Source organism: Palaemon carinicauda, chromosome 2 (genome assembly GCF_036898095.1).
Source record: "Palaemon carinicauda isolate YSFRI2023 chromosome 2, ASM3689809v2, whole genome shotgun sequence".
Classification (NCBI taxonomy): domain Eukaryota; kingdom Metazoa; phylum Arthropoda; class Malacostraca; order Decapoda; family Palaemonidae; genus Palaemon; species Palaemon carinicauda.
In genome coordinates, this window is record NC_090726.1 from 69,227,523 (window position 1) to 69,245,835 (window position 18,313).

Genomic DNA, 18,313 nt, shown 5'->3' on the forward strand with positions numbered 1-18,313 from the left:
CTTCATGTCAGTTCCGTTGGTCCCCCTCTCCTGGTATACAGGATTCTTGACACACACGATTCAAATTTAGCTTGGGGTCATACTGAGAAAACTTGTGTGATTGGGGAATGTTTCATTCAGTTTGCAGCATTTTATATATGGTTGAACTGATGCCAGTATTCCTGACATTGAGAAAGATTGGTCTGAGAAAAACTGGCACATCAAGATTTGTATTGACAACCAAACAGCAGTCTTGTCTCCAAAGAGGAAGATCTTACTCAAAAACCCTAATGCAGTGATTTTTCCTATTAGTATGGAATCCTTCAGGAGAGGGATTTGTTAGTCTCCTCAGTTTACCTTTGAAGCTCTCTTAATGTGTTACAGGATACTTTGGCCAAGATCAGAACTTTCCACAAGATCCTTGGGATTACCCAGCATCTCCAAGCAGACCCATTTACAACAAAAGAGAACTACAAGCTTCAGCTTTATACTGTATAGATCCAATTGGGGATTCTCAAGCAGTTGAAAGAGGTGCCTTGAACTTCGACTAGAAAAAATTGGTTCTAGGTATATCTGTTTCCTCCGAATTTGTTTTCAGAGGTTTGATGATTCTCATAGGCTTCTCAGCGAGTAGGTCGTCAGAATAATCTTGCTTAATCATTTCTGAATCCGGATCTTTATGCCCATATACAGTATATGGAAGGAATTTTGGCTAATAATGTGACATATTTGATGTGGCCGCGGGGACATAAAAACAATTAGAATAGCGCCAACATATCCCTGTGTGTCGTAAAAGGCAACTAAAAGGGACGGGACGAGGGGGCTGGGAACCCCCTCTCCTGTATTATAATCCTGTGAGACATCAAAGAGGTGGAGCTGCGGGGAGAGTGACTGCTCCCCGCACTCTAGTTTTGGGGTGTTTGAATGTGCGTGGCACTCTAGTTTTGGGGTGTTTGAATGTGCGTGGATGTAGTGCGATAGAGAGTAAAAGATGTGAGATTGGAAGTATGTTAAGGAATAGAAGGATGGATATATTGGCTTTGTATGAGACAAAGATAAAAGGGAAAGGTGAAGTGATGTTTGGTGAAATGTCTGGTAAAGTGTCTGGGGTTGAAAGGGGAAGAGCAAGAGAAGGTGTGGCTTTATTGCTGAGTAAATGGATGACAGGTAAAGTAGTGGAATGGAAGGAGATATCATCTAGGTTAATGTGGGTGAGGGTTAGGTTGGGTAGGGAATGTTGGGATTTGGCAGTGCGTATGGGCCAGGTTATGAGAAAAGTGAAGAAGAGCGGAATGAGTTCTGGAATAAATTAACTAGATGTGTAGAAGGACTGGTAGAAGGAATTATGTAGTTGTCATGGGTGACTTAAATGCTAGAGTGGGCGCTGGAGAGGTAGGTGTCATTGGGAAGTGTGGCATACCAGGTGAAAATGAGAGTGGTGAGAGACTGATAGGTATGTGTGTTGAGCAAGAGATGGTGATGAGTTCTAGCTTTTTCAAAATGAAAGATAAAAACAAGTATACATGGGTAAGAGTGGTAGAAAGTGCGTTAATGGATTATGTATTGATAACTAAAAGAATGTTTGGAAGATTGAAAGACGTGCACATGTTTAGGGGTATGGCTAATGGTATGTCTGATCATTTTTTGATGGAAGGAAAATTAGTTGTAGCAAAAGAGTGGGGGAATAGAGTAGGTGGATGTAAAAGGGAGCTAGTGAGGGTTGAAGAGCTAATAAAACCAGGGGTAAAAAGTAAATATCAAGAAAGGTTGAAAATGGCATACGACGAAGTGAAAGTAAGAGAAACTGGTAATTTAGAGGAGGAGTGGAAGTTGGTAAAAGAAAATTTTGTTGGGATTGCAAGTGATGTGTGTGGTAAGAAGTTTGTTGGAGGCAGCGTGAGGAAGGGCAATGAATGGTGGAATGAAGGTGTGAAGGTAAATGTGGATGAGAAAAAGAGGGCTTTTGAAGAATGGCTGCAGAGTAATAGTGTAGAGAAGTATGAAAGATATAGAGAGAAAAATGTAGAAGTAAAGCGCAAGGTAAGTGAGGCAAAGAGGGCAGCTGACCTGAGGTGGGGTCAGGGTTGGGTCATTCATATGAAGAGAATAAGAAGTTTGGGAAAGAAGTGAAGCGAGTAAGGAAGGCTGGTTCAAGAATTGAAGAGACAGTGAGAGATGGAAATGGAAAGTTATTAAAAGGAGAGGAGGCAAGGAAAAAGTGGGTGGAGTATTTTGAAAGTTTACTGAATGTTGAGGATAGTAGGGAGGCAGATATAATTGCTGTTGCAGGTGTTGAGAAGGAGAATGAGAGAGAGATTACAAGAGAGTAAGTGAGGAGAGCATTATATGAAACGAGAGTAGGAAAAGCATCTGGTATGGATGGTGTGAGAGCTGAGATGTTGAAGGAGGGGGGTGTGACTGTACTTGAATGGTTGGTGAGATTGTTTAATATGTGTTTTGTGTTGTCAATGGCACCAGTAGATTGGGTTTGTGTGTATATTGTACCACTATATAAGGGTAAGGGAGATGTGCATGAGTGTTTTGTAATTCAAGGGGTATTAGTTTGTTGAGTGTAGTTGGAAAAGTGTATGGTAGAGTACTGATTAATAGAATTAAGGATTACAGAGAATACAATCTTAGAAGTACAGGGGAGTTTTAGAAGAGGTAGTGGTTGTATGAATCAGATTTTTACAGTTAGGTAGATATGCGAGAAATATTTAGCAAAAGGTAAGGAGGTGTTTGTTGCGTTTATGGATCTGGAGAAAGCTTATGATAGAGTTGATAGGGAAGCAATGTGGAATGTGATGAGGTTATATGGAGTTGGTGGAGGGTTGTTGCAATCTGTGAAAAGTTTCTACAAAGGCAGTAAAGCATATGTTAGGATAGGAAATGAAGTGAGCGATTGGTTTTCGGTAAGAGTGGGGCTGAGACTGGGATGTGTGATGTCACTATGGTTGTTTAACTTGTATGTTGATGGAGTGGTGAGAGAGGTGAATGCTCGAGTGCTTGGACGAGGATTGAAACTGGTAGAGAATGACCATGAATGGGAGGTAAATCAGTTGTTGTTTGTGAATGATACTGTACTGATTGCAGACGCGGAAGAGAAGCTTGGCCGATTAGTGACAGAATTTGGAAGGAAGTTGAGAGTTAATGTGAGTAAGAGTAAGGTTATGAAATGTACGAGAAGGGAAGGTGGTGCGAGATTGAATGTCATGTTGAATGGAGAGTTACTTGAGGAGGTGGATCAGTTTAAGTATTTGGGGTCTGTTGTTGCAGCAAATGGTGGAGTGGAAGCAGATGTACATCAGAGAGTGGATGAAGGATTCAAAGTGTTGGGGGCAGTTAAGGTAGTAGTAAAAAATAGAGGGTTCGGCATGAATGTAAAGAGAGTTCTGTATGAGAAAGTGATTGTACCAACTGTGATGTATGGATCGGAGTTGTGGGGAATGAAAGTGACGGAGAGACAGAAATTGAATGCGTTTGAGATGAAGTGTCTAAGGAGTATGGCTGGTGTATCTCGAGTAGATAGTGTTAGGAACGAAGTAGTGAGGGTGAGAACAGGTGTAAGAAATGAGTTAGCAGCTAGAGTGGATATGAATGTGTTGAGGTGGTTTGGCCATATTGAGAGAATGGAAAATAGCTGTCTGCTAAAGAAGGTAATGAATGCAAGAGTTGATGGGAGAAGTACAAGAGGAAGGCCAAGGTTTGAGTGGATGGATGGAGTGAAGGAAGCTCTGGGTGATAGGAGGATAGATGTGAGAGAGGCAAGAGAGTGTGCTAGAAATAGGAATGAATGGCGAGCGATTGTGACACAGTTCCGGTAGGCCCTGCTGCTTCCTCCGGTGCCTTGGATGACCACGGAGGTAGCAGCAGTAGGGGATTCAGCGTTATGAAGCTTCATCTGTGGTGGATAACGGGGGAGGGTGGGCTGTGGCACCCTAGCAGTACCAGCCAAACTCGGTTGAGTCCCTTGTCAGGCTGGGAGGAACGTAGAGAGGAGAGGTCCCCTTTTTTGTTTCATTTGTTTGATGTCTTTTACCCCTCAAAATTGGGGGAAGTTCCTTGGTATATGTATGTATTAGATGAGCTATAAGAGCTCTTTGTCTGCCAAATAGTACCAATTACAGTACTTTGAAAGGCAGAGATGGCTTTCCTTAGGTACAGTAGTAGATTGCCCAAGGCACCAGCCACCTTTTGAGATAATACTGCTAGAGAGGTAATGGGTCCTTTGACTGACCAGACAGTCTATTTTGTCTGGGGAAAGATGCAGTCCTCCTGTAGATCACCAGTTTCTCTTCTTTTCACTCTGTCATATGCCCCTTCCAGTCTTTCTTTATATTCTCTTTTGACGTCTGGTTTTCTCAACTCGTCAACCTTCACTACCTCCCTTTTACATCCCCCTCTCTATTTCTCCACTCTTTTGCTAAAACTAATTTTCCTTCAATCAAAAAATTATCAGACATACCGTTAGCCGTACCCCTAAACACGTGCACATCTCTCAATGTTCCGAACACCCTTCTTGTTACCAACACATAATCCATTAATGTTCTTTCTTCCACTTTCTAAAAATAAAGATATTTAGAAGGGCACTCAGTAAAGCGGAGACCTTCGCCACGGCAGCTTATTTCTCGACCTTTTCCTTGACCTTGACTTTTGACATAGGACTTTCAAAATTGAATAAAAGTTTCACTATGAGTAAAATTATGACTTCTATCTTGTCAGCTTATCTATTGACCTTTTGCTCAACCTTGACCTTGACCTTTGACCTAGGAATTTCAAAATTGAATTACTTCCACGTCTCAGCATAGCATTAATCCCTGAAAGTTTCACTACTTCATGAGTAAAATGTGATCTCCGCAACAGCAGCTTATTTCTCGAATTTTTGCTTGACCTTGACCTTGGAGCTAAGACTCAAAATTGAATCACTTCCACATCTCAAAATAACAAATAATATTTGTGAATTTCACTACGCTATGAGTAAAATTGTGACCCCTGCCGCGGCAGCTTATTTCTCGAACTTGACCTTTGACCTAGGACTTTCAAAATTTAATGACTTCCTCATCTTAACCTAACAATTAGTCCCTGAAAGTTTCACTACTCTATTAGTAAAATTTTGGCCTGGTAGTTGTTCACACAAATAAATGGACGGGGCCGAAAACGTAACCTACCCTCAACCTTCGTTGGGAGAAGTAATGATAATACTGTAATAGGACTCCGTGAGCCAGTTAGCCCTAGACTTTTTCACTTCCTTTCTGGTTAACCTCTTTGAAGATAAGAAACTTAAGCCATCAACAATTTTGTCATACAAATCTGCATTGATATAACTTTGCAAGCAGGCTTTTAATGTGGCTTTAGTGTCCTGGTCATTTGCGTAGGGGTCTTGAATTTTTGGCAAAATTATTACTCTTAGAGGGTACAGTATACATTTTTTAGCCATAGCCGATTCCTGATCAGCTTCCGAATCTGACTACGGAGCTCCTATTTTTGGTCATAAATGAAAAGCTCCTGTAGAGGCTGAACCCATTTTATACTTCGGCTATATAGCCTAGTGATGGTAAGCTGTCCAGCGTCTACCATCTAATCAGATAAACAGAGATAAATGTCATTAGAATGTAGTTGCTTCAAAATATCCAGACCAAGAATTTAGTCCATTTTTACTGGGGATATCCGTGTTATTGTGATCTTCATCGTCAAAAAGCTACATCCCTGAAACAGACGATGTGAGAATAAATGCTTCCTTATTAGAAATATTTTACTAATACCTGTACTGTAAGCAATTTCAGAACATCCAGAGCTTTATGGGTTGGCCTGAGCATAAGACACTACTTGAAACAAATCAAAGCAGTACAGTACGAGGTACGTACTTGGTGCTTGGCTTGTTTGTGGTACCCACAGTGGGAAATCGTATAGAGAGAGACCCTCAGCTGGGTGTAAAGGAACCATGATAGTCATCTAGCTCCCTCTCTAGGGATTTCCTCTTATGAGATTATTGGGTTAAATTGGTAGTATTTTCCTTTCACATTTGTATACATGAACTGGGTACTTACTTGGTTCTTGAGGTCCTCCCAATTCCCTAGACTTATGAAAGGAGGTCGGTCATAACTGAAACCTACTGGAGTAAAAAGATAATAGGTTGGCGAGGAGCAAACGCCCAGGAGAGCGTTGTATCCAGTGCTAGTATTGGTTCTCATTAGTTGGTACTGTGACTGATTCAGTAGAGCCTTAACCTGTTGGTTTCCCTTACACACACTCCCTGCTTTGCATGTTGAAATGCTGGCCCTACAGTAGGGCATAGACGACTATATTTGTTAGGTATACTATGTTGCATTGGATTCTCAGTTGTAGCCTAAACAGGAAAGTCCTTGGGAAACATGCAGCACCCCCAATAAAAAAGAATAATTTTTTTCATCAAAACCCCTTTAATAACAACACTATTTGAAAATTTTATATCAGATTTTGGATTTTGAATAATACTATTATTTAGATTTCAATGATCAAGTCTTAATGGTTGTATTCTAATAATAAGGAATTTTACTTTTGCAGGTTATCATCACAAACCACGTGACCATTAGAGGTGATGGCCAGTGTGTTGATTTAGTTGGAGAGTTAGGAGAGATGTGGGGCCACTATCCCACAGTGAGACTCATTCTCCACTGGAAAGACAGTGAGAGGGTTGCATCAGTGACCAAGGCTCCTCATTTGTGTAATGCAGAGGCTAAATATGAGGTATGTCACCGTGATAGAAGTATAGTAGTGTTTAAAAAGTACATCGTTATGTTTTCAACATATGTTAACCAATAAATACTGTAACAACTTGAAGTTCATTATGGTATTACTCAATATTAACATAATTTCAATAGTTTTTCTATAGTTACCGGAGGTTTAAATTGCTTCAATTCTTCTCATCAGTAAACGCCTGCAGTTAGTAAATGAATATTAACAGAATTTTAATAGCTCTTTTTCGATTTCAATAGTTACGTGATGTTTAGATTGCTTAATTTCTTCTCTTCAGTAAACACATACAGTTAGTAAATGATTGAGCATTTGTAGGTAGTAGGTTGGACAGCGCACCAGCCACCCGTTGAGATACTAATGTTAGAGTTATGGGGTCCTTTGACTGGCCAGACAATACTACATTGAATCCTTCTTTCTGGTTACTGCTCATTTACCCTTTGCCTACACACACACACACACACACACACACACACGCACATACACACACACACACCGAATAGTCTGGCCTATTCATTACATATTCTCCTCTGTCCTCATGCACATAACAACGCTGAGATTACCAAACAATTCCTCAACCAAGGGGTTAACTACTGCACTGTAATTGTTCAGTGTCTGCTTTCCTCTTGTTAAAGGTAAAGGTGACTCTTTGGCTATGGTCAGCAGCTCTTATAGGAGAAGGACACTCCAAGATCAAACCATTGTTCTCTAGTCTTGGGTAGTGCCATAGCCTCTTTACCATGGTCTTCCACTGTCTTGGGGTAGAGTTCTCTTGCTTGAGTGTACACTTGGGCACACTATTCTATCGTATTTCTCTTCCTCTTGTTTTGTTAAAGTTTTTATAGTTTATATAGAAGGTATTTATCTTAATATTACTCTTAGAATATTTTTTCTTTTTTTTTCCTTTCCTTACTGGGCTATTTTCCCTGTTGGAGACACTGGGCTTATAGCATCATGCTTTTCAAACTAGGGTTGTAGCTTAGCAAGTAATAATAATAATAATGATAATAATACCCTATTCTCTTTGACCCTTCTATTTTGAAGTTGGTATTATCCCTAAACTCTTGGCAACATGAGGCAGTGGGAGGGTGGACATGTATATGGACATCAGATGATCATAGAAATTAAGAGATTTTATTCTTAACCTTGGACATTTGTCCTTATTTAAACACTTTAAAGAAATAACCAGATCGAGCTCTACCCCGTGAAAAAAAAAAATAATTTAAAAGAAAATTTTTTTTGGTCAAAAACTTTGAAATTTTTATTTAAAAAGATAATTCAAATATTACTAAACACTACTGTGAAAGTGAAAAATACATCTTCAAAGTTAATATTTATTACTAATAAATTCTAGAAGTATATAATATACTGTACTCCTAAATATTTAAAAAAAAAAAAAAACTAAATATGAAGATAAGAAAAAATAAGTATGCAAATGGTCTTGGATCCAGGATTGGGAGGGCGTGTTGTGTGATTAAAACGATCCTGGATGGGGAGTGGTGTTGGATGATTATAACAATCCAAGATGTGGAGGGAATGTTGGATAATTACAACAATCCAGGATGGGGAGAGAGAAGGTGTTGGATGATTAAAACAATCCAGAATGGGGCCGGGGTTCTTGGATAATTAAAATGATCCTGGATGGGTGTTGGATGATTAAAATGATCCTGGATGGAAAGGGGGTGTTAGATGATTAAAACGATCCAGGATGAGGAGCGGATGTTGGATGATTAAAACAAGCCAGGTTGGGGAGGGAGGGGGTGTTGGATGATTAAAACAAGCCAGGTTGGGAAGGGAGGGGGTGTTGGATGATTAAAACAAGCCAGGATGGGGTTAGGGAGCGGATGTTGGATGATTAAAACGATCCAGGATGAGGAAGGGGTGTTGGATGATTAAAAGAATCCAGGATGGAGAGAAAGGGGGCATTGGATGATTAAAACAATCCAGGATGGGGAGGGGATAGTGGATAATTAAAACTATCCTGAGAAGGGAAGAGGTGTTGGATAATTAAAACTATCCTGGATAGGTAAGGGGTGTTGGATGATTAAAACGTTCCAGGATGGGAAGGGAGTGTTGGATGATTACAACAATCCAGGATGAGGAGGGGATGTTGGATGATTAAAACAATCCAGGATGGGGAGGGAGGAGGTTTTGGATGACTAAAACGATCCAGGATGGGGAGGTCATGTTAGATGATTAAAACGATCCAGGATGGGGATTGGTGTCGGGTGATTAAAATAGCCCTGAATTGGGAGGGGGTGTAGGATGATTAAAGCTATCTAGGGTGGGGAGAGGTGTTGGATGATTGAAACAATCCAAGATGGGAAGGGGATGAGTGTTGGATGATTAAAATGATCCATGATGGGGAGGTGTTGCTGGATGATTAAAACAATCCAGGATGGGGAGGTGATAATGGATGATTAAAACGATCCATAATGGGAAGGGTGTGTGGGATGATTAAAACAATCCAGAATGTGGTTAGGGAGGGGATGTTGGATGATTGAAACGTTCCAGGATGGGGAGGGGGTGTTTGATGATTAATACGATCCAGGATGGGGGGAGATGTTTGATGATTAAAATGATCCAGGATAGGGAGGGGGTGTTTGATGATTAAAACGATCCAGGATGGGGAGGGATCTGGTGTGGGATGATTAAAACAATCCAGGATGGGGTAAGGGAGGGATTGTTGGATGATTAGAATGATTCCGGATGGGGAGAGGATGTTGGAGTATTAAAAGGATACAAGATGAAGAGGGGCTTTTGGATGATTAAAACGATCTAGGATGGGGAGGAAGGGCGTGTTGGATGATTAAAATGATTCATGATGGGGAGGGAGTTTTGGATGATTAAAACGATCCAGGATGGGGAGATGGTGTTAGATGATTAAAACAATCCTGGATGAGGAGGGGGTATTGGATGATTAAAACGATCTTGCATGGGGATTCTGTGTTGGATGATTGCAACAATCTAGGATAGGGAAGGGGTGTTGGATGATTAAAACGATCCTGGATGGATAGGGGATGGGTGTTGGATGATTAAAATGACTCAGTATGGGGAGGTGGTGTTGGATGATTAAAACGATTCAGGATGGGGAGGTGGTGTTGGATGATTAAAATGATCCAGTATGGAAAGGGTGTATTGAATGATTAAAACAATCCAGGATGGAGAGGTAGGGATGTTGGATGATTAAAACGATCCAGGATGGGGTTAGGGAGCGGATGTTGGATGATTAAAATGATCCAGGATGGAGAGGGAGTGTTCGATGATAAAAAGGATCCAGGATGGGGAGGGGTTCTTGGATGATTAAAACAACTCAGGATGGGGAGGGAGGGGGTGTTGGATGATTAAAACAAGCCAGGATGGGGAGGGGATAGTGGATAATTAAAACTATCCTGAGAAGGGAAGAGGTGTTGGATAATTAAAACGATCCTGGATAGGTAAGGGGTGTTGGATGATTAAAACGTTCCAGGATGGGAAGGGAGTGTTGGATGATTACAACAATCCAGGATGAGGAGGGGATGTTGGATGATTAAAACAATCCAGGATGGGGAGGGAGGAGGTTTTGGATGACTAAAACGATCCAGGATGGGGAGGTCATGTTAGATGATTAAAACGATCCAGGATGGGGAGTGGTGTCGGGTGATTAAAATAGCCCTGAATTGGGAGGGGGTGTAGGATGATTAAAACTATCTAGGGTGGGGAGAGGTGTTGGATGATTGAAACAATCCAAGATGGGAAGGGGATGAGTGTTGGATGATTAAAATGATCCATGATGGGGAGGTGTTGCTGGATGATTAAAACAATCCAGGATGGGGAGGTGATAATGGATGATTAAAACGATCCATAATGGGAAGGGTGTGTGGGATGATTAAAACAATCCAGAATGTGGTTAGGGAGGGGATGTTGGATGATTGAAACGTTCCAGGATGGGGAGGGGGTGTTTGATGATTAATACGATCCAGGATGGGGGGAGATGTTTGATGATTAAAATGATCCAGGATAGGGAGGGGGTGTTTGATGATTAAAACGATCCAGGATGGGGAGGGATCTGGTGTGGGATGATTAAAACAATCCAGGATGGGGTTAGGGAGGGATTGTTGGATGATTAGAATGATTCCGGATGGGGAGAGGATGTTGGAGTATTAAAAGGATACAAGATGAAGAGGGGCTTTTGGATGATTAAAATGATCTAGGATGGGGAGGAAGGGCGTGTTGGATGATTAAAATGATTCATGATGGGGAGGGAGTTTTGGATGATTAAAACGATCCAGGATGGGGAGATGGTGTTAGATGATTAAAACAATCCTGGATGAGGAGGGGGTATTGGATGATTAAAACGATCTTGCATGGGGATTCTGTGTTGGATGATTGCAACAATCTAGGATAGGGAAGGGGTGTTGGATGATTAAAACGATCCTGGATGGATAGGGGATGGGTGTTGGATGATTAAAATGACTCAGTATGGGGAGGTGGTGTTGGATGATTAAAACGATTCAGGATGGGGAGGTGGTGTTGGATGATTAAAATGATCCAGTATGGAAAGGGTGTATTGAATGATTAAAACAATCCAGGATGGAGAGGTAGGGATGTTGGATGATTAAAACGATCCAGGATGGGGTTAGGGAGCGGATGTTGGATGATTAAAATGATCCAGGATGGAGAGGGAGTGTTCAATGATAAAAAGGATCCAGGATGGGGAGGGGTTCTTGGATGATTAAAACAACTCAGGATGGGGAGGGAGGGGGTGTTGGATGATTAAAACAAGCCAGGATGGGGAGGGGATAGTGGATAATTAAAACTATCCTGAGAAGGGAAGAGGTGTTGGATAATTAAAACGATCCTGGATAGGTAAGGGGTGTTGGATGATTACAACAATCCAGGATGAGGAGGGGATGTTGGATGATTAAAACAATCCAGGATGGGGAGGGAGGAGGTTTTGGATGACTAAAACGATCCAGGATGGGGAGGTCATGTTAGATGATTAAAACGATCCAGGATGGGGAGTGGTGTCGGGTGATTAAAATAGCCCTGAATTGGGAGGGGGTGTAGGATGATTCAAACTATCTAGGGTGGGGAGAGGTGTTGGATGATTGAAACAATCCAAGATGGGAAGGGGATGAGTGTTGGATGATTAAAATGATCCATGATGGGGAGGTGTTGCTGGATGATTAAAACAATCCAGGATGGGGAGGTGATAATGGATGATTAAAACGATCCATAATGGGAAGGGTGTGTGGGATGATTAAAACAATCCAGAATGTGGTTAGGGAGGGGATGTTGGATGATTGAAACGTTCCAGGATGGGGAGGGGGTGTTTGATGATTAATACGATCCAGGATGGGGGGAGATGTTTGATGATTAAAATGATCCAGGATAGGGAGGGGGTGTTTGATGATTAAAACGATCCAGGATGGGGAGGGATCTGGTGTGGGATGATTAAAACAATCCAGGATGGGGTTAGGGAGGGATTGTTGGATGATTAGAATGATTCCGGATGGGGAGAGGATGTTGGAGTATTAAAAGGATACAAGATGAAGAGGGGCTTTTGGATGATTAAAATGATCTAGGATGGGGAGGAAGGGCGTGTTGGATGATTAAAATGATTCATGATGGGGAGGGAGTTTTGGATGATTAAAACGATCCAGGATGGGGAGATGGTGTTAGATGATTAAAACAATCCTGGATGAGGAGGGGGTATTGGATGATTAAAACGATCTTGCATGGGGATTCTGTGTTGGATGATTGCAACAATCTAGGATAGGGAAGGGGTGTTGGATGATTAAAACGATCCTGGATGGATAGGGGATGGGTGTTGGATGATTAAAATGACTCAGTATGGGGAGGTGGTGTTGGATGATTAAAACGATTCAGGATGGGGAGGTGGTGTTGGATGATTAAAATGATCCAGTATGGAAAGGGTGTATTGAATGATTAAAACAATCCAGGATGGAGAGGTAGGGATGTTGGATGATTAAAACGATCCAGGATGGGGTTAGGGAGCGGATGTTGGATGATTAAAATGATCCAGGATGGAGAGGGAGTGTTCAATGATAAAAAGGATCCAGGATGGGGAGGGGTTCTTGGATGATTAAAACAACTCAGGATGGGGAGGGAGGGGGTGTTGGATGATTAAAACAAGCCAGGATGGGGAGGGGATAGTGGATAATTAAAACTATCCTGAGAAGGGAAGAGGTGTTGGATAATTAAAACGATCCTGGATAGGTAAGGGGTGTTGGATGATTAAAACGTTCCAGGATGGGAAGGGAGTGTTGGATGATTACAACAATCCAGGATGAGGAGGGGATGTTGGATGATTAAAACAATCCAGGATGGGGAGGGAGGAGGTTTTGGATGACTAAAACGATCCAGGATGGGGAGGTCATGTTAGATGATTAAAACGATCCAGGATGGGGAGTGGTGTCGGGTGATTAAAATAGCCCTGAATTGGGAGGGGGTGTAGGATGATTAAAGCTATCTAGGGTGGGGAGAGGTGTTGGATGATTGAAACAATCCAAGATGGGAAGGGGATGAGTGTTGGATGATTAAAATGATCCATGATGGGGAGGTGTTGCTGGATGATTAAAACAATCCAGGATGGGGAGGTGATAATGGATGATTAAAACGATCCATAATGGGAAGGGTGTGTGGGATGATTAAAACAATCCAGAATGTGGTTAGGGAGGGGATGTTGGATGATTGAAACGTTCCAGGATGGGGAGGGGGTGTTTGATGATTAATACGATCCAGGATGGGGGGAGATGTTTGATGATTAAAATGATCCAGGATAGGGAGGGGGTGTTTGATGATTAAAACGATCTAGGATGGGGAGGGATCTGGTGTGGGATGATTAAAACAATCCAGGATGGGGAGGGAGGGCGTGTTAGATGATTGAAATGATCCAGGATTGGGTGATTAAATGGAGCCAGGATGGGAAGGGGATGTTTGATGAATAAAACAATCCATGATGGGGAGGGGGTGTTGGATGATTAATAGTATCCAGGATGGAGATGGGGTGTTGGATGATAAAACGACCCTGGATGGGGAAGGGGTGTTGGATGATAAAAACGATATAGGATGGGGAGGGGTGTTGGATGATTAAAATTATCCAGGATGGGGAAGAGTATTGTATGATTAAAACAATCCAGGATGGGGTGGGACTGGTTGTTGGATGATTAAAACAATCCAGAATGAGGAGGTGGTGTTGGATGATTTAAACGCCCATGAATGGGGAGGGAGGGGGTGTTGGATGATTAAAACAATTTCAATCATCTTCGATGATTAAAATTATCCAGGATGGGGATAGGGTGTTGGATAATTAAAACAATCCAGGATGGGGACCGGATGTTGGATGATTAAAACAACCCAGGATGGGGAAGGAGTGTTGGATGAATAAAACAATCCAGGATGGGGAGGGGGTGTTGGATGATTAAAACGATCCATGATGGGAAGAGAGGAGGTGTTGGATGATCAAACGAATCCAGGATGGGGAGGGTTGTTGGATGACTAGAACAATCCAGGATGGGGAGGGAGTGGGTTGTTGGAGGATTAAAACAATCCAGGATCGGCAGGTGGTGTTGGATGATTAAAACTACCTAGGTTGGGGAGAGAGGGGGTGTTTGATAATTAAAATGATCCATGAGGGGGGAGGGGTTTGGATGATCAAAATGATCCAGGATTGGGAAGTAGGAGGTGTTGGATGATTAAAACAATCCAGGATGGGGAGGGGTTGTTGGATGATTAAAATTATCCAGAATGGGGAGGGATTGTTGGATGATTAAAACAATCCACGATGGGGAGGGGGTGTTGGATGATTAAAACAATCCAGGATGCAAAGGGGGTGTTGGATGATTAAAACGATCTAGGATGGAGAGGAAGTGTAGGATAATTAAAACGATTCAGTATGGGGAACGGATGTTGGATGATTAAAACAACCCAGGATGGGGAGGAAGTGTTGGATGAATAAAACTATCCAGGAAGGGGCGAGGATATTGGATTATTAAGACTATCCATGATTGGGAGGGGGTTTTGGGTGATTAAAATTATCCAGGATTGGGAGGGGATGCTTCAGGATTAAACCAATCCAGGATGGGGAGGGAGGAGGTGCTGGATGATTAAAAGAATCCAGGATGGTGAGAGAGGGGTGTTGGATCATTAAAACAATCCAGGATGGGGAGGGAGGAGGTGTTGGATGATCAAAACAATCCAGGATGGGGAGGGAGGAGGTGTTGGATGGTCAAAACAATCCAGGATGGGGAGGGAGGAGGTGTTGGATGGTCAAAACAATCCAGGATGGGAGGGAGTGGGTTTTTGATGATTAAAACAATCCAGGATGAGGTGGGGTGTTGTATGATTAAAGCAATCTAGGATGGGGAGGGAGGAGGTGTTGGATGATTAAAACAATCTGGGATGGGTAGGGAGGGGGTGTTGGATGATAAAAACAATTCAGGACGGGGAGGGAGGAGGTGTTGTATGATCAAAACAATCCAGGATGGGGAGGGAGGAGGTGTTGGATGATCAAAACAATCCAGGATTGGAGGGAGTGGGTTTTGGATGATTAAAACGATCCAGGATGAGGTGGGGTGTTGTATGATTAAAACAATCTAGGATGGGGAGGGAGGAGGTGTTGGATGATCAAAACAATCCAGGATGGGGAGGGAGGAGGTGTTGGATGATCAAAACAATTCAGGACGGGGAGGGAGGAGGTGTTGGATGATCAAAACAATCCAGGATGGGGAGGGAGGAGGTGTTGGATGGTCAAAACAATCCAGGATGGGAGGGAGTGGGTTTTTGATGATTAAAACAATCCAGGATGAGGTGGGGTGTTGTATGATTAAAGCAATCTAGGATGGGGAGGGAGGAGGTGTTGGATGATTAAAACAATCTGGGATGGGTAGGGAGGGGGTGTTGGATGATAAAAACAATTCAGGACGGGGAGGGAGGAGGTGTTGTATGATCAAAACAATCCAGGATGGGGAGGGAGGAGGTGTTGGATGATCAAAACAATCCAGGATTGGAGGGAGTGGGTTTTGGATGATTAAAACGATCCAGGATGAGGTGGGGTGTTGTATGATTAAAACAATCTAGGATGGGGAGGGAGGAGGTGTTGGATGATTTAAACAATCTGGGATGGGTAGGGAGGGGGTGTTGGATGATAAAAACAATCCAGGATGGGGAGGGAGGAGGTGTTGGATGATCAAAACAATCCAGGATGGGGAGGGAGGAGGTGTTGGATGATCAAAACAATTCAGGACGGGGAGGGAGGAGGTGTTGTATGATCAAAACAATCCAGGATGGGGAGGGAGGAGGTGTTGGATGATCAAAACAATCCAGGATTGGAGGGAGTGGGTTTTGGATGATTAAAACGATCCAGGATGAGGTGGGGTGTTGTATGATTAAAACAATCTAGGATGGGGAGGGAGGAGGTGTTGGATGATTTAAACAATCTGGGATGGGTAGGGAGGGGGTGTTGGATGATAAAAACAATCCAGGATGGGGAGGGAGGAGGTGTTGGATGATCAAAACAATCCAGGATGGGGAGGGAGGAGGTGTTGGATGATCAAAACAATCCAGGATGGGGAGGGAGGAGGTGTTGGATGATTAAAACAATCTGGGATGGGTAGGGAGGGGGTGTTGGATGATAAAAACAATTCAGGACGGGGAGGGAGGAGGTGTTGTATGATCAAAACAATCCAGGATGGGGAGGGAGGAGGTGTTGGATGATCAAAACAATCCAGGATTGGAGGGAGTGGGTTTTGGATGATTAAAACGATCCAGGATGAGGTGGGGTGTTGTATGATTAAAACAATCTAGGATGGGGAGGGAGGAGGTGTTGGATGATCAAAACAATCCAGGATGGGGAGGGAGGAGGTGTTGGATGGTCAAAACAATCCAGGATGGGAGGGAGTGGGTTTTTGATGATTAAAACAATCCAGGATGAGGTGGGGTGTTGTATGATTAAAGCAATCTAGGATGGGGAGGGAGGAGGTGTTGGATGATTAAAACAATCTGGGATGGGTAGGGAGGGGGTGTTGGATGATAAAAACAATTCAGGACGGGGAGGGAGGAGGTGTTGTATGATCAAAACAATCCAGGATGGGGAGGGAGGAGGTGTTGGATGATCAAAACAATCCAGGATTGGAGGGAGTGGGTTTTGGATGATTAAAACGATCCAGGATGAGGTGGGGTGTTGTATGATTAAAACAATCTAGGATGGGGAGGGAGGAGGTGTTGGATGATTTAAACAATCTGGGATGGGTAGGGAGGGGGTGTTGGATGATAAAAACAATCCAGGATGGGGAGGGAGGAGGTGTTGGATGATCAAAACAATCCAGGATGGGGAGGGAGGAGGTGTTGGATGATCAAAACAATTCAGGACGGGGAGGGAGGAGGTGTTGTATGATCAAAACAATCCAGGATGGGGAGGGAGGAGGTGTTGGATGATCAAAACAATCCAGGATTGGAGGGAGTGGGTTTTGGATGATTAAAACGATCCAGGATGAGGTGGGGTGTTGTATGATTAAAACAATCTAGGATGGGGAGGGAGGAGGTGTTGGATGATTTAAACAATCTGGGATGGGTAGGGAGGGGGTGTTGGATGATAAAAACAATCCAGGATGGGGAGGGAGGAGGTGTTGGATGATCAAAACAATCCAGGATGGGGAGGGAGGAGGTGTTGGATGATCAAAACAATCCAGGATGGGGAGGGAGGAGGTGTTGGATGATTAAAACAATCTGGGATGGGTAGGGAGGGGGTGTTGGATGATAAAAACAATTCAGGACGGGGAGGGAGGAGGTGTTGTATGATCAAAACAATCCAGGATGGGGAGGGAGGAGGTGTTGGATGATCAAAACAATCCAGGATTGGAGGGAGTGGGTTTTGGATGATTAAAACGATCCAGGATGAGGTGGGGTGTTGTATGATTAAAACAATCTAGGATGGGGAGGGAGGAGGTGTTGGATGATTTAAACAATCTGGGATGGGTAGGGAGGGGGTGTTGGATGATAAAAACAATCCAGGATGGGGAGGGAGGAGGTGTTGGATGATCAAAACAATCCAGGATGGGGAGGGAGGAGGTGTTGGATGATCAAAACAATTCAGGACGGGGAGGGAGGAGGTGTTGTATGATCAAAACAATCCAGGATGGGGAGGGAGGAGGTGTTGGATGATCAAAACAATCCAGGATTGGAGGGAGTGGGTTTTGGATGATTAAAACGATCCAGGATGAGGTGGGGTGTTGTATGATTAAAACAATCTAGGATGGGGAGGGAGGAGGTGTTGGATGATTTAAACAATCTGGGATGGGTAGGGAGGGGGTGTTGGATGATAAAAACAATCCAGGATGGGGAGGGAGGAGGTGTTGGATGATCAAAACAATCCAGGATGGGGAGGGAGGAGGTGTTGGATGATCAAAACAATCCAGGATGGGGAGGGAGGAGGTGTTGGATGATTAAAACAATCTGGGATGGGTAGGGAGGGGGTGTTGGATGATAAAAACAATTCAGGACGGGGAGGGAGGAGGTGTTGTATGATCAAAACAATCCAGGATGGGGAGGGAGGAGGTGTTGGATGATCAAAACAATCCAGGATTGGAGGGAGTGGGTT

General features: G+C 43.1%; 1 protein-coding gene across 2 annotated transcripts in view; it reads left to right on the forward strand.

The window, feature by feature from the left end:
- Nucleotides 1-18,313, forward strand: part of LOC137625779 (DNA repair protein RAD51 homolog 3-like) — a 487,355-nt gene that overhangs the window by 454,447 nt on the left and 14,595 nt on the right. For both annotated transcript variants that reach the window (XM_068356670.1, XM_068356676.1), the window contains exon 8: nucleotides 6,523-6,705. In XM_068356670.1, the coding sequence (XP_068212771.1) occupies nucleotides 6,523-6,705 (183 nt within the window). The remainder of the gene's footprint in view (nucleotides 1-6,522; nucleotides 6,706-18,313) is intronic.